Here is a 23,308-nt window from a genome sequence, read left to right on the forward strand (position 1 = left end):
AGACCGAACTTACATTTATCGAGAAAGAATAAACGTAAAATCCAAAACAGTATTATGCACCACAGAATAAATTTGCACAACAAATATAAAACGTCGGATTGGAAACGCGATGCTCCAGAAAAATGCTGAAGATTGAGTGGGGATATCAGGTAACTAATGAGGAGGTACTGAATCAAACTGGGGAATAAAGAAACGTGTGGCACAGCTTGACTGGAAGAAGTGATCCCTTGTGAGGGGACAGCCTAAGGCGTGAAGGAATCATCACTTTGGTAATGGGGGGAAATGGGGAGGGTATAAATTGTAGAGGAGGAGACCAAAGCTTCATTACGGTAAACTGAGGAACAAAAGTCACGGGTTACCTCCTAATATCGTGTCGGACTTCCTTTTGCCTGGCGTAGTGCAGCAGCTTGACGGCAAGTAATTAGAAGTCCCCTGCACAAATATTGAGCCCCGCTGCCTCTATAGCCGTATGTAATTGGGAGCTGGTGTTGGTGCAGGTTTGTGTGCACAAACTGACCCTCAATTTGTGTCCCATAAATGTCCGACGGGATTCTTGCTGGGCGATCTGGGTAGCCAAACCATTCAGTCAAATTAAAACTTCAGTCCGAGCTTTTGTGGCGTCTGCGCCACTCTCTAACCCTACCGTCAGCCCTTAACGACTGAATTTGGGACTCAAGTTTACCGGGCCACAGTTTTTCAGTCGTCTAGAGTCTAGCCGATATGGTCACGAGCCCAGGATAGACGCCACAGGTGATGTCGTGCTCTCGGCAAAGACACTCGTGTCAGTCGTCTGCTGGCGTGGCCCACTGACGCCGAGTTTTGCGACACTGTCCTAACGGATACTTCCGTCGTACATCCCGCGTTGATTTTTGTGGTTATTTCACACAGGTTGCTCGTCTGTCGGAGCTGACAACTCTGCGCAAATGCCACTGCTCTCAGTTGTCGAGTGAAGGTTTTCGACCACTGTGTTGTCAGTAATGAGAGGTGATGCCTGAAACTTGGTATTCTCAGCACACTCTCGACACTGTGGTTCACAGAATACTGAATTCCCTAATGGTGTCCGAAACGGAATGTCCCACGTGTCTAGTTCCAATTACCATTCTGTGTTCAAAGTCTGTCAATTCCTGTCGTGTGGGAATAATCGTATCGGAAACCCTTTCTCGTGAATCACCTGAGTACAAATGACAGCTACACTAATGCTCTGTCCTTTTATGCCTTGTGAACACAGTTCTACTGCCATCTGTATATAAGCAAGTCTACGTCCTCTGAATTTTGTCATCTCAGTGCAAGCAGGTACAGAAGAATGTAAGCTGTGACAGTTATCCAGATATGGAGAGGCTTGCACAGTATGGACTACCACTGAAAGCTTCTTCGAACCAGTCCTTGGGCTTATGAGTAAAATAACAACAAAATCAGTAAAAACCTAGTGCAAAAAACATAGTCCCGTTATTTATGGCGATTATGTGCACAGAACAGATAACACATAGATGTATCAGCAAAAATAGTCAGTTTTTCAAAATATAATGTAATTGGAGAGACAAAAAATCTAGTCGCCAAGCAGCCGGCAGGAGAACACACCTATAAAATGTATTATAGTTTGTGAGCTTTCGGAATCAGTGGCTCTTTCTTCTAGCAGAAGGGTTGAAGGTGAAGGAAGAGGGGTAATACCTTCTTCGTGTGTGTTCTCCTACTACTGTTTGGTGAGTAGATTTTTATCTATCCAATTACTTTATGACACAGAGAGGTGTCATCCTTTTCTACAGCCACCCATCTCCCCCAGCAGTTTCGTGTGCTGTTCACGGTTGTTTTGTCTTCATCTGTGGAAGACATTTTAGGATATGAAATATTGGCCACTGAGCTGAAGCCTCAATGAGTCCCAGAATTTAGGGGAGTTATGAGGTGTATACAGGGCACCTCAGTTCATCATCTGATTTACATTTGCATCTATACTCTGCAAATCAACGTAAGTGCATGACAGAGGGTACATCCCATTGTACCAGTTATTGGGATTTCTTCCTGTTCCATTCACTTATGGAGTGTGGGAAGAATGAGACTGATTGCATTTCCCCGGTATTCTACCAATAGACTGAAACCTGCTACCTGCTTTACCCACAACTGACCCTATGTAACTGTTCCATTTCATACCCGTAAAAAGTGTTATACCCAGGTATTTGCATGAGTTGGCTAATTCCAATTGTGACTCACTGATATTATAACTTAGAAGTTTCATTCATCTTGTAAAGTGCACAGTTTTACACTTCTGAATATTTGAGATAAATTGGCAATCTTTGCACCGCTGTCAAATCTTACTAAGCTCTGACTGAATATTTATGCAGCTTCTTTCAGACAGTACTTCATTATCTATAACTGCATTATCTGCAGAAAGTATGAGGTTAATATTGATTCGATTCTCTCTTGACACTTGACATTATCAATTACAAGTAATCATTTGTAAGAATTCCCATTTATGCGCAGCAATTGACATTCCTATTTTATTTAATTCCCTCCTTTCCCCATTAAAATTATTTTGCCATTTATAAATTTGTATTGCATCTCTTTAGAGGCTGGCACAAAAATACATCACGGAGCGAGGTGGTGCAGTGGTCAACACACTACACTCGCATTCGGGACGACGACGGTTGAAACTTGCATCCGGCGATCCTGATTTAGGTTTTCTGTGATTTCCCTACATCGGTTCAGGCAAATGCCGGGATGGTTCCTTTGACTTCCCTTCCCATCCTATCCTAATACGACAGGAATGATAACCTCGCTATTTGGGCCCCTCTCCCAAAACCGACCGAGCACTGTATAATGCATCGTCTTTGCTAAGGTGTTACTCTTGTAAAATTTTATTTGTGATGCCCTCTTGTAAAGCTTACCCAAACTGACATTTCCTCCTGTGTTTGGCTAGACAGGTATCGATTCTCCTTTTTGTGGCTCCAATATACACTTGACCACAACTGTTCAGAATTTTACACACCAGCCGTAGTCAGTGTATGACTTGCATCTTTTACAGATCTAAAAAATTCAAATACTTACTCTGTCACCTTGAGAATTGTTTTAATCTCATGTTTGACTGATCATTTTTTACTTGAAATTTATCTGTGTTATATGGACCCAGCAAATAACCCTCATTATCCTTCAGATTAATATAATATACATGTAACTGTAATGCTCCTGATGATCGCAGCATGCTGCCAAAACACGTGTATGATAATGAATGTTAATATATAATGACTGAAACAGTAGAAATTTTTTCATGAAAGCTTCTCGATTTGATCAGTAATCTCATTAATGGAGGGAAGAAAAAGTTTCCCTGTTGGTGGTCCTAGTTCCACATTAGTCCCAGAAATATTTATATTTGGATGCAGGGCTTGTTCCATTTCCTTACTGCAATAACCATTTTTCTTAAAAGCCGACTATGAGTAATTGAGCCCTTGTCATAAGTATTCTGGCTCACATATTTTATTTGTCCTCTACATGAAACATTTTAACTGTATCTCTCTTCCCTTTGGAAGATGGTTGGATACCTTATTGCCCTGACAGTGTTGCTTTTCAGACAGAGGCATTATACACCGTGTGACAGATTATGGTGCCTTGTATGCAGCCACAGTTTACCTACAATTATGGAGCCACTTGCTCTTTCCACTCAGTTGTGAGTGTTTCACCTCTGCAGATAGGGCCGAAATGTGAGTGTACAGTATTAGGCAGTGACTGCAGAACGGTGCAAATGTTTTAACAGAAGACACTGTACTAATTGAGAGAATTGAGTGACACGACATTCCGCACTGTGTGACCTTGCCCGCAGGAGCGACATAAAGACGCTGGCGCTGCTGCTGGCGCACGCGACGCCGGACCAGGTGAACGCGACAGTGAGCGCGCGGGACCTACGCACGCCGCTGCACCTCGCCTGTGCCACCAGAAACCTCGCCGTCGCGCAGCTCCTCGTCTGGGTGAGTTGTTGAAAACCTTTGATGCTCAGGTTCTCTGCAGATTTGACATATGTGATGGTTATTTGGGACATAAAAGTGTTGACGAAAGCTGACCGTATTATTAATTTTTTTTTATTTTTATTTATTTATTTTTCAGGGCAGTTTCAGGCATTACCAGCCACTATCTACAGCTAGAGCATATATAGTCATTTGGTATTAAAATGCATCATCTCTTGTTATAACTCTTTAAATAAAACTTCTTGTTTGTTAGTGTATAAAGAACATACTACAGAATGATCAGACAGAGTGTGTACAAAAGTAAGCATCGTACTGTGAACAGTCCATCACTGTATGATAGTATTAATGTAGGAGAGCAATATTGTAGGATAGAGTATAATGGGGCTCATGATATTTTTTAAGAGTACAAATTTAGAATAAAAATAACATGTTTTACAAATTCAGTCAAGTTTTTGCGCTCCATTACAAAATTGAGTGCTGAATAATAAAGCATTGATAGTAAGTTTGTGAAATTGCAGTGTTCATAGCACTGGATCAGTTAGTAGTTAACTGGAGGATTGTACCGAGTAGTAAACTATACGAGTCTCATTCTGATATATTACAACTGCCACACATTTTTTTTAAATTGTGTGGTTGGGAAGAAACTGTGAGACAGTATGGAATGGAATTTAATGTAAACAAATGTGAAATCTTGGTTAACTCTAGAAAGAAAGATAGACAAACTAGCGGAATGATTGGAGGTGAGCAGTAGAAGAAGGTGGAAAGCATCAAGTATGTGGAAAGTGTGATGGAGGAAAATGGAAGAAATGAGAGAGGAATCAGATACGCAGAAGCATTCCTGCAAAGTGTTAGGAGCCTTCTTTGGAACAAAGACGTCCCACAAAAAAGTAAAGAATGCAGATTACAAGCTTGTGGAAGTGAAGCTCCTCCCAAGCAAGATAGGATTAGCAAGGAGGATCCAGATGAGGAAAGACGGGGTAAGGGAAATAGTGAAAGAGCAAATCGTGCAGAGCAGGATAGCGATAGCAAGGCTAAGATGGTACGAGCACTTAAAGAGAATGGAAAATAAGAGGAGTCTCAAGAAGACACACGAAGTCGAGATGCGAAGGAAACGATCGAGAGGAAGACCGAGGGATAAATGGCTGAAAAGTGTGTGTCGAAAAAAAGAGGTGACGACTGGACCAGAGTGAAAATAGAATGATGGCGAGGCTTATGTCCCAGGCAGACCCAGCCTGGGACTGGAAACTGCTCAAGATGATGATGATGATGATTGGGCTTTGTGCAGTACTGAATTGCATGTATTGTGTTGTATATAAGTTCAGTGACAGTCCATAGCAGAAAACCAGTAATTAATTTTCAAGAAAATTTTATTTACTTTTTCAACTGTTGAAGTTTTACAGCTAAGCTTGATTATAATACTTGCGTCATCAGTAAAGAGAACTGTATCTATCTGGACATTGCTACGTCTTTGTATTTCTCACCACCTTAATATTTTACTGTCTGTACGCATTGCAGGGCTGCACAAAATAATACAGGAACGAGTGCAGTTTTCCGTTCACACATCGTGTCTGATCAGTTCCGTCAGTGGAGGAGAGCTGTGAAGGATGTGGACTGGGTCAAGTTACACATTAACTGTCAGGAACAGACATTGCAGTCTGGAGATCAGGCACTCGCTGAGCCCAATGGTGCATTATGACCGATCCAATGTTGAGACAGCTTGTTGTTGAAGAATGCTCTTACTTGCTGTTACCAGTACAACAGTGCTCCATTATATTCAAAAATTATATTTTCAGCATTAATAAAACATTTAGATTAAAGTTCAGTCTTGATCACGTTATGTCTGTTTTAATGAGTAACCGGTTTTGGTTTTTTCTATAAAACCATCATCAGACCCATTGGCTCCCTTGGGTTGGTAGGTGGAGCTCTCCTTGCTGCTATGCAGTCAACTGTCGGTTACTCATTAAAACAGACATAACGTGATCAAGACTGAACTTTAATCTAAATATAACAATTAATTGATCACTGTATTCCAAAAATGTTTACCAAAATTAATAAAACATTTTTGGATTTCTTGCCGTGTCAGTTCGGGGTAAAATCTAGAGCTTTCGACAATTACCCCCATCGTCTATATCAAGTTTAACCCTGAACTGATGCTGCAATAAGTCCGAGAATGTTTTATACGACAGTGCCTTTGTGAAGGACTTCATCCTCACATTTTTGACATGTTCTCACAATTGCAGAAAAAGCCAGATCTCCAAAATATTCACATAAATGATTCCTAACAAGTGAGTGAGTTGCACAAATGAGACTCCTGCCGGTAATCGTACACACCGACAGCTTACAATTGGAGCTGAGGTGAACTTTTAGTTTTGATGCACAAGTTAAAACTCCTATTAAGTTCCTAGCTTCATTCACGTAGAAGATATTGTCATGTGAAATCACATAAATCATTTTGGAACACCTTGCATATACAAGATGATTAATTTTGCCCTACAGATGGATTTTATACAAGCCACAAAGCCTTCAAATACCATGTGCAAGCTTTGTTGGTCCTATACAGGAGCAATGTATGCCACATTTTCTGTAGGAAATTTAATGTAGTTAAATTTTGTATTGGGACACATTTTCGCTAGAGGATTTAGTTCTCAAATCATTCTAGAAAAATATACAAAAGTCACTTTCAAGTGTGTTTTTCTTGAATAACTGAAAAACCATGGCCTCCAGTGGAAATGCATCCTGATGCAGTGAAAACATATCCCAGTACAAAATATACTACATTGAATTTCCTACAAAAAGGTCCTGTTTCCTTTTTCTGTGAGACTAACAGTCTGCACATAGTAAGTGAGGGAATATGAAAATCTCAAATGTGGTTTTTGAAGGTCTCGCGGTTTGCATAAAACTCACCAGTAGGAGCAGATGACTCGTACTGTATACGAGTATCCTATGCAAGGGTTGCTACATTAAGGAGTGTAGCACATTAGCGTGATTTACTATGAGGGTCATCCTGGAAGTAATTCCTCCTATTTTTATTCACTGAAACTGCAGGAGATACATAAATTACAACACCACAGCTAAGTAGAGCAATATTTCAGTGACAGACTATCATTTTTCCACATACTCACCACTATTCGTCGTGCACTTTTGCCAATGATGAATTAGATCTGCATGCTGCATTTGAAAAATTCTCCACGTAATCCATCTTTCAGAGGCTCAAAGAGATGGAAGTTTGAAGGTGCTAAATCTGGACTGTACAGTGGATGTCATAAGACAGTCCAGCAAAATTTTGCAACGAATTGCACGGTCGTGAAACTGGTGTGGAACCTGGTGTTATCGTGTTGTAGGTAAAAGTAGTCAGTGTCATATTGTAGCTTGCTGAATTGACAGTTTCTCCAGGCTCCAGAACATTCAAAAGAACCACAACACTGGCTATCCTGGAAGACTGTGCACATCACTTTGCCTGCAGATGTCACCATTTTCACGGACTGTGTAACTCGTGGTTGTGACGCCGCATCTCATCTACAGTGATGATGATATTCAGAAAATTGTCAGCTTCAGCTTCATACTGGTCCAACAGGTCCTGACAAATTTCCATTCACTGAATTTTTTGTTCTTCCGTAAGCATCCGCGGGACCCACCTCACACAGACTTTGCGATAACCGAGATGTTCTGACATTGTTCCCAAGACATTACAACCAGAATTCAGCTTTGCATACAGTTCTCCAGTTGTTATCTGCCAATCGGCACAGATGAGTCGATCGAGATGCTCTTCATTGGCTTGTCATGTGCACTCTTTCGACCGCCTTGAAAATGCCGTACCCATCACCTCACATTGCTCACGTCTATCGTATTGTCTCTATACGCCTTTAGCGAGCATCGACGGATTTCAATCGGTGCAATTTCTTCAACAGTGAAGAATTAAATCACGTATTTCTATTTTATACGCACGTCCATATCGGACTCCATTTTGGAACACTCTTCTGCTGGCGCAACGGAACCACTTGCTGGTGCTTCACCCGCAGACGAAAGAGGAAGGCCCGAGCAGTGACATCTGGCACGGACATCCAAAGTCACCACAAAAAAAATAGGGGGCACTTCTTTCGGAATGATCCTCATATTAAAATGAATTAATATACATTCGATAAATGAATTGAACCTGTGAACACGTCATAACAAATGTAGATTTGTGCCAGATCAGTATTTGAACCCATCTCGAGCGGTTGACAGTGTCGGTCAGGCCACCCGAGTACGCTTTTAGAACTGACACAAACAGTCAGTGCCCCCTACAGTTTCCTCTTCTTTTTTTCCAAAAATTTTTAATTGCAGCAAGTCTGGGCAATTTTCACCACTGTGATTTCTTGTCATTGCACCTCTGTCGATTTCATCACCATTGAACTATTAATTTCATTTCAGCGAAATTAATATAGCCGGTGTGTGTGTGTGTGTTGACAAAAATGTTGCTTCATAAACCTATGTTGCTGTTCTCCAAGCTTTTGTTCTACTTTATTTCATAATTTTCCTTTAAGGACTGTAGCCCATACTTTAGTAGCTGCAGACAGTTTTTGCAATACCTTTCTCTCCTTTTTATGTGTAGGTGTCACTAGTGCAGCTCTCAAGCCTTGATGTCGCGTTCCAGGTGCCCAATTATCATTAAAATGTTCAACTAATCTAATAGGGTGGTCTGAAAGTTTTGAACCTGGCAGTGAAAAAGACAAATTATGCTTTCAAAGAAGTTGTATTTTTCCGCATAATCTCCTCTAATATCAGTACATTTCATTGGGTGGTATTCCAATAACATGATCCCCTCCCTGTACTGTCCCTTCAGAATTGCTGCAAAGTACTCATCTACAGCCACAGTGGCTTCTCGATCGGACAAAAAGTGCTGGCCGGCAAGGAAATTCTAGTTTTGAGAATAGGGGAGTCCGAGGGAGCCAAATCTGGGGAATAGGGTGTATGTTCCAGCACTTCATAGTGCAGATCCCTTAGTTTCCCCTTTGCCAAGATACTTTTGTGTGCAGGTGCATTGTCATGATAGAAGATGATTCTTTCCTTCTTTAAGCTGGGTCTGTTTTCACAAATGGTTGCACCTAGTTTTATTACAAATTGAGAGTAGCATTTTCCAGTTATGGTGTTTTCAAAATAGCCAGTCAAAAAAATTCCTTTCACATCCCACAACACCAATTCTACGATCTTTCGCACCGATGGCACTGTCATTGCCTTCTGTAATGCTGAAGAACTGACTTCTGTCCACTGGATAGACTGCTGTTTCTATTTGGGTGTGTAGTGGTGAAACCAAGTTTCATTCACTGTTATGTGTTGACAGAAAAGACACTACTGTTTTTCCTAAAATTCACTGAGCACTTTCCAGAAAGTATTGTGTGAATGCATTTGTGCAGTGAGCACACGCGGCACCTATCTTTCACAAAGCTCTCTCGCGTTCAGTCCCTGTTGCAAGATGTAACCGACATGTTCCTTTGATATCACTAGAGTATTATCAGTTCCATACAACTTTTTTTAGTCCTCTACGTGGATCATCTCGGACGTGTTTGTGGCCGTGTTTAAACTCGGCTACACGATTCTTCATAGAGGAAATTGAAGGTGAAGAGCCATAATACACATTTAAAAGCCGCAAATGAATTTTGGTCACGGTTAAACCTTCTTTTACGAAGAATTTAACCGATGTACGATATTTGATTTTTTTCCATTTTAACATCACAAGCACCACAAATGCTTCAAACGACTGCATACAGTCAACTAGCAAATTTACATGACATCTACTAGCACGTGTGCCAACGTAATCGCAAAACATCACGCATGTAGTGTTGCAATCTCTGGGGTTCCAGTCTCTCCATCCTGCCTGCCCTCTCTTCGTCAGTGATGGAATACTCGTTCAGATGGTTTTTGTTTGTTTTGTATTTTGCTCCTCAGAACATTTTCTTTTCTATGTCTTTTATTTATTGGTTTGTTATATTTAACCCTGTTCTAGATGATCCTACACTTGTTATAACTAGTGCCTGGATCTTTTCTGTCTAAAGTATATTGTAGTTTGAGAGAATGTTGCACCAGATGTGTTTTGTTTTCATTGACAAAGAATCATTATTGGTCATGGATTTTTATTGCTCATTTTGATGTATTTCAGAGGCAACAGATTTTTTCCTTGTTGTGAGTGGAGGTCATAGTTGAAGAAAGTGTGATTTCACTCTTACACTCTAGTGGCACTTCTGTCCCATCCCAAATGGTGCCATATTCTCTGAGAATTAATAATTTTATTGAAACACAATGACAGTGCCACTACTATAAAAATGTAATGTTTGCACTCTAATACAAAAAGAATGACTCACCACAGAGGAATTATCCAAATGGGATGGAAATCAGTAGGTGTAATTTACGTGTACAAACAAAAAATAACTACAGTGTCCCAAATATTGGATGATTTATTCAAGAAAAAGAGTTTCACAGATACAGCAAGTCAATAATGTGTTGGTTCACCTCAGGCCATTATGCAAGCAGTTATTTGGCTTGGCATTGATTGATTAGAGTTCCTGAATGACCTCCTGAGGGATATCATGCCAAATTCTTTCAAAATTCTGAGTCGGTTGGAGGGCCCTGCGCACAATGCTCCAAAAATTCTCAGTTGTGAAGAAATCTGGTAACCTTGCTGGCTGAGGTAGGGTTTGGCAAGCACGAACACAAGCAGTAGAAACTCTCCACACGTGGGTGGTCATTATCTTGCTGAAATGTAAGATCAGGCTGCCTCACCATGAAGGGCAACAAAATGAGGCATAGAATATCATCGATGTGATGTGCCAATGTAAGCGTCCCGTGGATGACAACCAAAGGGGTCCTGCTACGATAAGAAATGGCACTTCAGACCACCACTCGTGACGATCGAGCCGTGTGGCGAGCGACGGTCAGGTCGATATACCACTATTCTTTGGGGCACTCTAGATCTGTCCCTCACTTGGCAGTGGGGCTCATCGGTGAAGACAATCCGAGGCCAGTCAATGAGGTTCCAGGCTGAAGATGCATTTGAACACGCCCGGACAGCATTGGTATACCAATCTGACTGTCGCCTGCTATACAGCCCGACGGTTTGTGGTGCCATTACATTTCATAGCAAGAACCCGTCGGTTGTCATCTGCAGCACCTTTACATCACAGCAGCACGTTAACGATAGTCTGCACTCCATTTTGTTGCTCTTCACGGCAAGCCATTGGGTTTACATTTCAGCAAGTTAATGCCTGTCTGCACATCGCAAGAGATTCCAGTGCTTGTCTTCGTGCCTGCCAAACCCCACCTTGGCCAGCAAGAGGGCCAGATCTCTCCCCAGTTTAGAATGTTTGGAGCATTATGGCCAGGGGGGTCCAACCACCTCAGGATTTTGACAATCGAACACAGAAGTTGGACAGACTGTGGCACGATATCCCTCAGGAGGACATCCAAAAATCCTATCAATCAGTGCCAAGCAGAATAACTGTTTGCATAAAGGTCAAAGACGGACCAACATGTTACTGATTTGCTCAATTCATAAAGCGTGTTCTCTTGAATAAATTGTACAGTTGTTCTGAAACTGTAATCTTTACAACTTTTCTCTCTCTCTCTCTCTCTCTCTCTCTCTCTCTCTCTCTCTCTATCCCCCCCCCCCTCCTTCTCCTTCTATTCCCCATAGGGTGTGTTTTATCTTGTCCTTCAAGAAATATATTTCATTGTGCATACATGTCGTTGATAGAAAATAAAATCTGTTGTAGCCAACTAAATCTCTTTGCTACATTTGACTTGAATTTTGTAAAATGAATCTTCTCAAAGCACCCTTCTTGATGAACTAGACATAAATAATCTTGTAGTTCATAAATAAAATAATTACTCTTCATAAATAACAATACTTCTGTCAAAGGTATATATTAGTATTTCAACAAAAAATAGGCAATATTCCAACTTAACTTCAAACATAACATTTGAGTTTGTGATTTTTCTCCATCACCACCAATATTCTAAGTCTTTTACATCAACAAGTAACTCATACATATCCAAATTCTTTTACACAAAAGTTTTGGCATTGTGTTATTGATAGGTTCATGAATGCATGAACAAGGCTGAAAACTTCATTAGCTTTTGGATCCAACTTGTATAGCCCAACAGCTCCATCCACATACCAACAGTTCATACCCCCATCAGCTGAAGTGCTTATCTGTCAGCTTATATTATTAGTAGTCATAATTTGTGTGTTACAGCAGCCATTTCTTACTATATCATGTATGTTTTAATACTAGTGTGTTTGCTACTGATGTCAATGCTGCTATTAAATATGCCCACACACCAGACTGGTCACAACCAGGACCCACTCATCATTACTTATGTAAACCACAAGTATATCTACTCATAAAGCTAGAACGTGTGCATGTGACTGGCAAAATGTGCCATAAGCTGCACAGCATAAGAAATAATTTGGAATCGTGAGCCCAACAACCCGACAGTTCTGTCGAGGTCTGCACGTGCTCTCCCCTCTCTCTGTTGGCAGTATCATCATTTTATATGTTCTCAGTACGTTTTAAATGTTACTAGACCTACTCTGCATAGTTCAGTGCGTAGAAGAACTATGTAATATAACCGTAACTTATTAATCGAAATAAATCTGTTCACTGACAAGAGTTTGACCCTCTGAAATGTGAAGTGAGAAGAGAGAAGACTAATAGTAAACGTGACTCCCTTTTTTCACCGTATCCACTGTCGAAGCATTTTATCGGTATTTATTTTACCATTTGTGCAGCGAGTTTACTCGAGCTCTCCTTTCCAGAACAACGCAAACGTCCGTGCCGTCGACCACGAGGGCAGGACGTGCCTCGCGTACGCCGCGGGCAGCGAAGATATCGAGCTGGTAGAACTGCTGGCGAGCTGCGCATGGCAGGCCCCAGGTGGCGGCACGTAGCGGAGGGTGCCGCCCGACGTGACGGGCTGAAGCCGGCAGACCGGAGGTGGTGGGACGGGGCTCGAGGTGGTCCCTGCCACGCTCTGACTGTGAATCTCAGCTGGTCGGCGCCACAGCCACCTTCTCTCTCTCTCCTCTCTCTCTCTCTCTCTCTCTCTCTCTCTCTCTCTCTCTCTCTCTCTCTCTCTCTCTCTTCCTATGAGTTGTCAATACTCATGTGAGAATTTTGTATATCATTTCACTACCTTCTGTACTGGCCAGAATTGCCTTTTTTGGTCTCTTCTGCTATGACCTGAAGCTTCACCTTTTGTATGATATTTAATCATTTCCTACACACACCTAAGGTTCTTCCTCCTTTGCACTACGTATCCGTTACGAGAGCGTGTTTCTCGACTGCACTTTCTCACTTTCTGGGAACTAATCTGGGCATTTACTTGAAACTGAGTGTTTTAAGTATACAGAAAAACTGTGTATTTACTGGAGAATTAAACTTTGTCTCGATCACTTATTATTAGTGATAAACCACGTACGAAACGACATCTTCCCGAAAGGGATTTCTATAACAACAGTGGAAATTCCTGTGTGGAATAATACATAAAATACAGGAAAGGTGACTCCTCTCCCATAGCTGAGTGATGTGTCGTGCACAGAAACACACAACAAGAAACTGTATTTACAATAGCGTTTGAGCTCTCGCTCTTTCTCTAGTAAACGTACACTCACTCACACACGCAACCACCCAGACACTCAAATGCACACAAAGTTACGGCCGTAGAAGTGTCTATTCTCAGGTGACCTGTATGAGAATGTAGGTGATACTAAAAGCTAACAAACATTAGACACTGAAATGTCAGACCAGACAGCCTCCGCCTTACCCTAAGAGTGACACTCTTTGTCCCCTAGTGGCTCCGTCAGACGTGTTGCCTGTGCCAGAGGCATACTTGTTTACTTTTAATGTTGTGACGATACTAGTACACTCGGTCTGAGGACGGGAACTCATTTATCGAAAGTGCACCATTTAAATGCGATTCGTTGGTAATTTGCGTGATTTACCCAGAGTTTAATGTCCGGTGTTGGCGACGACCGTGACCTTGTCTGCAGCTGTAATGGAAAAAATCTGCACTGTGCATTTATTGTCTGTCAACATCCACACAGAATCCGTACCACAAGCGCGAGTGATTTGCTGAACCGTCTGCGTATTGACAATCTGTTTTATAGTGTAAAGTTCTTAGTTCTGCACCTTTGAGACTGATAGTGAATTTTTTGTACCAACTGAATTTCCATTGTATTTTGTATGCCAATTTGTCTTTTCACAGTTTACAGATTTTTCAGTGCCACAATTATTCTGCCAAAAGTATTCATCCAGTCACCTGCAGAGAAAAAGAAAACTGTACGTGTATTATTAAACTCTCTTGCCCCAAACATCTTTAATTCTTGTATAAATGGCTAGAACATTAGCTGTGTATTCTAAACAAACTCATACTGAAACACATTATCAATAAAAAGAACAGTGCAACGGTAGAGATGTGCTCGGAGTTTGCCAGACGGCACACAGTTGGGGGTCCTCGCAATATCCCTCAGCTGGTGTAGCCTCCCTGTTCTCTGTCATTACACTTACTTAGTAGTTGTTGAAGACAAATGAAAACTGTGGCCACATAAGATGCCCTCTCCTAAGAGTTGTTAGCTCTGGCATTTTGGTACATATCTGTAGCTTTGTCTCTGCAGACGTGTAGATTGAGTCGGCCCAAACAAATGCCGCTCATCTCAAGTTTTCTTCAAAGCTCGGTGTCAACGAGAAGTGTCAGTTTGTTTTTTTTAGAGTGACATTTTATGTTCGCATTCAGTATTGCCCCCCAGTGCAGTATCCTACTGAATGATGCAAATTATAACAGGGACAGCAAAACACAGAAAATAACCAGAAGTCCAGGAGTCAGGAAAGGGAGACTCAGCCAACAAATATCTACCGATGTGTCAGTATTGGCCGTTATCAGCTGCTCGAGAGCAGACCTAGTGGACGCATACCTGTACTGCTACAACATTTGAGATGTTTTGACTGAGGCGTGGTGTTTCATTTTCTGCATCTTTAATGCAATAACGTGGATTATATTTTACTATGGTTTGGCCCCCAGTTTTACTCCTTGTACCCATAACTGTTTCTCACGCGACTCTCTCCTTCCCTCCCTCTGTGGGGTGTCATCTTGCCTCTCGCACAATACACCGACACAGGAGCAGTGATATTCATTCCTTGATGCACTACCGGCTATTCTTCCTGTTTTGTTTTCCCTGTTAACACATACTTACACCAAATATCATTGTAGACTAATTTGAGACTGCTCTATCTATGGGCATGTAAAATTCCACTTTCAGAAGACAGTTGACTATAATGAGGAATAAATTGACATTTTTTGTTGACATTGGACATCACATAAAACATGTGATGAGCAGTAAAAACAAAGTAAAAACAAAATGACAATATCTGTCCAGGCACCAGAGTAACTGCACGATCATTAGGAGAAACACACACTGCAACAGACAAATAAAATTCAGATCCTCATACAGAAATGTCGTCGACATTTGGCAGTTTCCTGCCATCTCTAAAGACGTTAGTGCAGTATCACCAAAGCTGACTGACTCATACGGTACACGGTGTGCCGACATTCCGTTGACTAGTTTCATAAATCACAGTCGTAAGACTCTCGTGTTCTAAGAAGGCTTCAGCATAATAAGCTGGAATTTCGCTGTAAATACTTCCTCTACCTGTAGTGGCAGGCACGTGCTGTCGTCGAGTGCCTTCACGTACTGTTTCACGCTTTTTGTGCCTCTTTTAGTTTTGGAGTGCCACTGCTCTAAATAGTGCCTTCTAGCCCAAATGCTAAAGGCAGTATATTTGTCTGTAGATTTGTGGAGTACCACTCACCACCTGATCATTTTCTACTGAGCTTAAACGCTATGTAAACCTTTGATTTATTTTACAGCACTTTATTCTTTTATTGTGGTGTTGTTTCCTCAGTTTCTGATTCTGCATAACAGTGCCCTGTTTCTGACTGTTTACTCTGTGTACTACAATATTCTCACTTTAGTTATTTCAGTGTGCTTTTATTGTTCAGAGTTACTTCGTGTGTGCTAATTTATTCACCATTAGTTTCCACATTTGTTAATATATAAAGTTATGTATATTTTGTATATATATTGTTTCAGGAATATATTTCTTCCACTTGTTGAAACAGTGTAAATCAGTCCCTTTACATCGTAGTGGAAAAAGAGCAATATATTTATAAATACCTGCTGCTTTGAAGATAATCACTGTATATAATATATGTAAATACCAATATTTATAAGAAATGTAGACCATACTTCAAGCAGTGTGTGTTTTGGGAAATCCTTTCTTTTTTCTGTATGTGGTTGTCTCTGAATATACAGGATCTAAATAAAGATGTACCATTCGAATACTTTACAAGATAAAAGTGTGTTTATTTGTATGCTGTCAGACCATTTAGAGTTTCCTTCCTATTGCTCTTACAAAAAGACAGTTTGATGTAATGTGAAATTTATCAGTAATTCAGTTCTGACAACCACCCTTTTTTCTGTTCTCACCTTCTTTGCAGTTTGCAAATGAAGGAGGAGCTATTTGTTTCATTGGATGTTTCAAAAGAAGTATGTGGAGTGTAGAAAACATTAAAACAAAAAATAATAAACATGTGTTAATGATGATGCACAAGTTATGGATAGCTGAATTGTTGCACCAATGATAGAGGTAGTTTACATTAATGTTACTGTGCCTGTTATTTATAATAATTAGCCAGTGTTGTTGCTTCTCTTCTGTACACTGTTTATCATCTATGTGAAACAATTAATTTTGTATTGTTGATATATGATATACATAAAATTTTCCTTCATTAAGATTCATTTATGCAATGCTACTTTTTTCCAAGTTGCTTTCAGAAGTGAATTTTTGTATGCTTCTTACAAAAGTTATTTTTTGCTGATGAAAAATTTGACAGTGATTCCTAACTTGTGTAAAATTTGGCCAAAGATTCTTGTAAATAATACCAGTCATTTTTATTATGCCTGACGCTGTTACAATAAAATGAATGACATAAGCTGCTTTCTTCTCATTGTGACTGCCCATCCCCCACACCAGTTTCCAGGTAATGTGTGTGAGTCGGTTTAGTTACAATTTATGCAATTGAGTCTCTAGGTTCGTTTGAGCAGTTACCAGACAGCGCCAGACAACAGGCTGTACTGCGCATGCACAGCTACGATGACATAGGCAGCCCATGCTTGGTGCTTGCTCTGCTCATACATGTTTCATCGCATTTCTGGTGGAATTTCGTGCGTGGTGGGGCATCACGTGACCATGTGCAGCCCTGCAGCATGTTGTTGAGATGACATACAGAGCTGTACTTAGAGCAATTGTTTTATCATATCCCATCCGGATAAAGGATGCAAATAAGGAAGCAGTTATTGGCAAAATATCATTTCAAAATTAGACTCCACAGCTCGAAGTACCATAACATTTTGCTGTGGGTTGACTTTGACAGATTTTCTTTTCTTCTTCTTCTTCTTTTTTTTTTTTTTTTAAATCTGCAATATTGTTATGTAGCATTTCCAACAGGTTTACATCTAAAACAAAGATGATGTGACCCACCAAACGAAAGCGCTGGCAGGTCGACAGACACAAAAAAACACAAACACACACACAAATTTCAAGCTTTCGCAACCAACGGCCTCTTCATCAGGAAAGAGCTCTTTCCTAACGAAGCGGCCGTTGGTTGTGAAAGCTTGAATTTTGTGTGTGTGTTTGTGTGTCTGTCGACCTGCCAGCACATTCGTTTGGTGGGTCACATCATCTTTGTTTTTGGATGTATTTTTCCCGCGTGTAGTGTTTCCCTCTATTTTTTTTATATATATATATATATATATAAGAATTGTCTGCTTGTGTCTGTATATGTGTGGATGGATATGTGTGTGTGTGCGAGTGTGTACCCGTCCTTTTTTCCCCCTAAGGTAAGTCTTTCCGCTCCCAGGATTGGAATGACTCCTTACCCTCTCCCTTAAAACCCACTTCCTTTCGTCTTTCCCTCTCCTTCCCTCTTTCCTGATGAGGCAACAGTTTGTTGCGATAGCTTGAATTTTGTGTTTATGTTTGTGTTTGTTTGTGTGTCTATCGACGTGCCAGCGCTTTCGTTTGGTAAGTCACATCATCTTTGTTTTTTATATATACAGCTTCTTGTGTAGCTTATACCAGAATAAAGGACAATAAATTTCATGACTATTTCAAAATGTGTAAAAAATTAACAAGGTTGTCTTTGAGGCAAAGAAATTGTACAACTGACAGTTTGTATTCTACTTTAGGAATAAATGTAAAGCTATGTCGGGAGTTAAAACGATAAAACACAGTATGCTGTCAGTCTACACTTTAGCATAGAATGGCATTCTATAAATTTAAGATGTAAACACAAATTAAGAAATAACTTCAGGCCTAGAGGAAGTACTAGACAAGTGCCTTGTGATCGAAAAACACTGTGTCACAGAAGGCAGATTTGTAAAATTCTGCCACAGCTGTCAATATATTTGAAACAAAATATTTAGCTCAACACAACTGACCAAATTTGCCTACTTAGTCAGCTTCAAGTCAATGTTTATGTAAGTTCGTATGTATATACCATTAAGAGATCTTACAGTGTCATAAAAGGAACAGGATATCAGAGACTACTCCAGCAGCATCATAATTTCATAAACCGTACTAAAATGCTTCATTCTGATCTAATTGCATGTTTCTATGTCCAGATGCACTCTGAAGTACCTGATATTCAGCTTTTCTATGTGGTTTTCGTGATACCAATTTTCTTGGAGGTCCAGTACTGTATTCTCATGTTTGGTTCTTTATTATGGTGTAATGTCATTCATCCCAGAAAATAAAAATTTGCACTTGAAATTGAACGAAGTTGAAAGTAGCCAATAGTGCGGAATGAAACACTTCGTTTCAAATAAACTAACTGTCTCCACAGAAAAAGAAGCAAATTACTCTACAAAACTGACAGCAATAGCTTCATTAAGGCATTAATGGTTGATTGCTAATAACGTGGAAATAATATAAAATCAGAAAATTGAAACTACCAACTTATTTTGGTCTTTCATGATTATGAGAATGTATATTAATTCACTTGGTGGCTCCCGGCCACAGAAATCTGTTTTGTTTTCATTTGACGTGGGAGCTGTAAACGAAGACAGAACAGCAATATGACGAAACATATACACAGGTCACGTGGAGAAGGACCCCCCCCACTACAACTCAGCTTGCTCTGCGCATGCACGAATCTGGCAGCTTAGGCCCACCAGAAAAATTGTTTTGGGTAGCGTCTGGCAGCTCACTGCTACTGCTCGTACAGCAAGCAGCCCCACTTCAAGTAGCCAGAAAGCAGGAGAAAACACTGCTCATATGCGACTTCAGCTCTGCGCAGGCACGTGAACCCGCTGGTAACTGCTCAAACGAACCTTCTAGCACTGACTAACCACTTGCTGCATGGAGGGCGCCAGATAATTTCAAAGAACTTTCTCCAAAAAAGGAAAAAGAAAAGTTCCATCTTAACTTTTTTATGTCACAGTACATTTCTCTCTAAAAGTATTCAATTTGTGAAGGATAAGCTATAAAGTCAGCATATAGCATTTCTACATAATTTTCTACAACAGATGTGAAGAACTCTTCAAAAGAACATAAAGACTTTGCTATACTCTGTATACAAAATACTGACAGTAGATACATACAAAAGTAGAAAATAATGCACATGTAATTGTGTGTGTGTGTGTGTGTGTGTGTGTGTGTGTGTGTGTGTGTGTTTTACTGAATTCTAGTGATGAAATTGTAAGAAAAGGAAAAAAGTGTGAAAATCTATAAGTTTACTAGAACCTAAATACAGGGCATCAAGTCTTCAGCCCATCAACACTTGCCCACCAGAATAACTCACCCAAAAATTTACAAAGATAACATCTATGTCAAATTTCAGCTAAAAGCTAAAGTCTACTTGATTTCAGTGAAGAAATTATGAATGTTTGTGAGATATTGTTGCTGATAATGATAATAACAATAATAATAATGCAAGTAGGTATGAACAGTGAGTGAGTGGACATCCACATAGTACACAGAATCTGTATAGTATCAAATGGAAGAAACACACAAGGAAACTAGAAATAGAAGGCGACAGAGTGGCTAACTGTAAGTTACATTAAAGGGTTGAATTCCAATACTGCTGACAAACACATTTAAAAGCAGAAAAAAAAACTGTTCCTAGCTTTCAGATCTGTGGGTTCCTTCCTTGGGGATGAAAGAGGGAAAGTTTAGGTAATACTGCCTGGGGGGAGACTATGACTTTTTTCCCAACAGCTTCACTACAGGTGAACCTGTTCTCCTCTGTGACGAAGAAACTCAAGTACTGAAAGTTAGCTACAGTTTTTCTCAGCTTTCAAATATGTCAGTTAGCAGTACTCTGTTATTTTGCCTCGCTAATGAATGTACTGATCAGCCACTGTCTCCCTGCGATGTTAATCTGTGTAGTGGGAGACTCTCGTATAGGCCACATGTAAAACTTCCAGAGAGCAGCCACTTAATAGTTTCAGTGCTGTTCTGTGGCGGTCATGCAGAAACTTTAAAGTGAGGTGCAAAGTGTGTATTAATGGATTTGAAAAAGTAAAGTAAGTGTGCAACAGTGATTGGATAGTTCAGACAAGACACTCATTGCCCGTCAAATACAGAAAGAGGCACATTAGTGAACTACTCGTTATATTGGTACATGTTTTAGTACACACCATATAAAACTGCAAGTCATTCCAGGCAGCAGTTGACTGTAGGCAGTCATTTGAAGCAGTTTTAGTGCACACAGCATTGAAAACTCATAAAAGAAGGTTTAACACTGACCGAAATTAATTTGCAGCTTGTAAATGTGTATGGCGACTCTTCTCCTTCAGTTTTCCACCACGAAGAAATGGATGGTCAAGTTTAAATGTGCCTGCAAAAGTGTCCGAGACGATCTGTGTGAAGGCCACCCATAAAGTGCGAGCACACTATAAATCGTCGACAGAGTGCACGATATTATTTGTAAGATCGGCATATAAAGGCGTACGAAATTACTAATGCTCCAGGGATATCAAAGGGACGTGTCGGTGACATCTCGCACTGGGAATTGAATGTGACGAAGTTTAGCACAAAGTGGGTGCTGTCTGTGCTCACTGCGAATTGCAAATGCTTTCGCACGGCGCTTTCCGAAAAGTGCTCGCTGCATTTTTAAATAAACAGAAGCAACTTTTTGTGGCGATACATAACAGTGGGTGAAATGTGGATCCACCACTACACACCTGAATGCAAACAGCAGTGTATGCAGTGGACAGAAACCAGTTCTTCAGATCCAAACAAGTCAAGGATTTTGCCATCAACGAGAAACATTGTGGCGTCAGTGTTTTGGAATGCGAAAAGAATTTTGTTGATTGACCGTGCTGAAAAAGATAAAACCATAACTGGAGAATACTACCCTCAACTCGTAACAAAACTGGACGCAAGCATTTGTGAAAAACAGACCCGCCTTAAAAAAGTCCTCTTCCATCAGGACAATGCACCTGCTCATGAAAGTGTATTGGCAATGAGGAAATTGAAGGATTTGCACTATGAAGTGTGGGAACATCCACTCTATTCTCCAGATTTGACTCCCTAGGACTTCCATCTACTCTCAGAACCGAAGAAATTTCTCACTCGTGAGTGCTTTTTGTCCAGTTGAGAAGCCTTTGTGGCTGTAGGTCGGTATTTTACAGCACTCTCGGAAATACTATAGAGAAGTGATAATGGCATCAGAACACTGCTGAGTGAAACGTATCGAAATCAGAGGAGATTATGTTGAAAAATAAAACTTCTTTGAAAGTATAAACTGTCGTTTTCACTTCCAGGCTGATAACTTTTCAGACTGCTCTCATAACTGCAAAGAAAATTTGTGTCAGTGCAAGGGAATTACTACACCCAGAAACTTGTAGCAGAATGCAAGGAAATGACAAGTGGCCAAGTACAAATACTAGCAGTCACTCATTGTGGAATCGGATTTTTGTCTTGCTCTCTCTCTCTCTCTCTCTCTCTCTCTCTCTCTCTCTCTCTCTCTCTCTCTCTCACACACACACACACACACACACACACACACACACACAGAGAGAGAGAGAGAGAGAGAGAGAGAGAGAGAGAGAGAGAGAGAGAGAGAGAGAGTGGGGGGGGGGGGGGGAGATGAGGAGGAGAAAAAAAGAGAAGATAAAGAAAGAAACAAGGAGAAAATCAATAGAACCACAGGGTACTAGCTGTGGGAGAGGAGGAGATGGAAGAGGAAATGGAGAAATTGGTTCCTACGGATCCATCAGTACAGGAAACTTCATACAACATGGAAGTACATTCATCCTGTCAGCAACAACATCAGGACCTTGTGACTGTTTTTTAGCTGAAAGCTCAGCAGCATTTTCCACCAGTCATACTTACATGTCAGTCTCTTGCTCAACGCCTCAGCTGTATGATGAGTGGTCACCTGTACTACTCCTATTAACCTTCCATTGCTCGTGTGAATGATACACCTCATAAATGTGATTTTCCCACTAAATTTTGTCTGTGTGGGCCAGACTGAGTTCACACCATTTGCAGTACCTTTCTGTTAATTCTCCATCCGTTGCTGTCAGCTGTCATTGACTTTCAGTTACACAACCATTATTGTAGCCTGGAGGGCACTGGTCATCCGCACAAGCATCACTCCTGCAGTCTGAAATAATTGTTTTCCTATATTCAATACAACTTTCATGTGTGTAATATTAGTTGTATCTAAACCAATTAGAGGTAATTTGATGTTTACCTAGCATACTTCCCTATAAAAAGTAAATACTCTCTTTGCTTTTAGTATTTGGAATAAATGTCAAATGTAAAAAAACTGAGAACAGAGTTTAGCACGGATCCAGATGTGTGTATGGAACAGTTGCAAGAGCTGAGTGATGAAGATGCTTACAGCGATATTATTGACTCGAAGAATGAGGATTGTGTGCATGAAAGTGGTTATTATTCAGGAACGGAACAAGAATCACAGGAAGAAGTAATTCAAAAGGACATATTCCTTTTATGAAAAGACAGAATTGCTCAGTGGGCGATAAATAAATATCCTACCAACGTAAGAATAAGAGCTTGTTATGTTATCATACATTTATGTGGACCAAAAAATGAAGCTCATATAACAAAGACAGAAACAGATATTACAAACATTGTTAAATGAAAATATAATGCCCATTACTGCGACATGTACTAATATCTACATCAGTGAAGTTCGTTGTAACTTTTCTAGGGAAAAGGGTGCTAAGGAAACTGATGTTATAGAGCTGAGAGCCTTATTGGTTTGTAATGTCTGTGTGGATCTCTGAGATGTTCAAG

The 23,308-nt window shown here is 40.4% G+C and overlaps 1 protein-coding gene across 1 annotated transcript in view; it reads left to right on the plus strand.

The window, feature by feature from the left end:
- Window positions 1–16,975, plus strand: part of LOC124552388 (centaurin-gamma-1A) — a 321,735-nt gene extending 304,760 nt beyond the window's left edge. Inside the window, exons 17-18 of the mRNA XM_047126650.1 lie at window positions 3,809–3,953; window positions 12,742–16,975. Of these exons, the coding sequence (XP_046982606.1) occupies window positions 3,809–3,953; window positions 12,742–12,873 (277 nt within the window). The 3' untranslated portion in view covers window positions 12,874–16,975. The remainder of the gene's footprint in view (window positions 1–3,808; window positions 3,954–12,741) is intronic.
- Window positions 16,976–23,308: the final 6,333 nt, after the last annotated feature.

The sequence above is a fragment of the Schistocerca americana genome, chromosome 10 (assembly GCF_021461395.2).
Source record: "Schistocerca americana isolate TAMUIC-IGC-003095 chromosome 10, iqSchAmer2.1, whole genome shotgun sequence".
NCBI classification, from domain to species: Eukaryota; Metazoa; Arthropoda; class Insecta; order Orthoptera; family Acrididae; genus Schistocerca; species Schistocerca americana.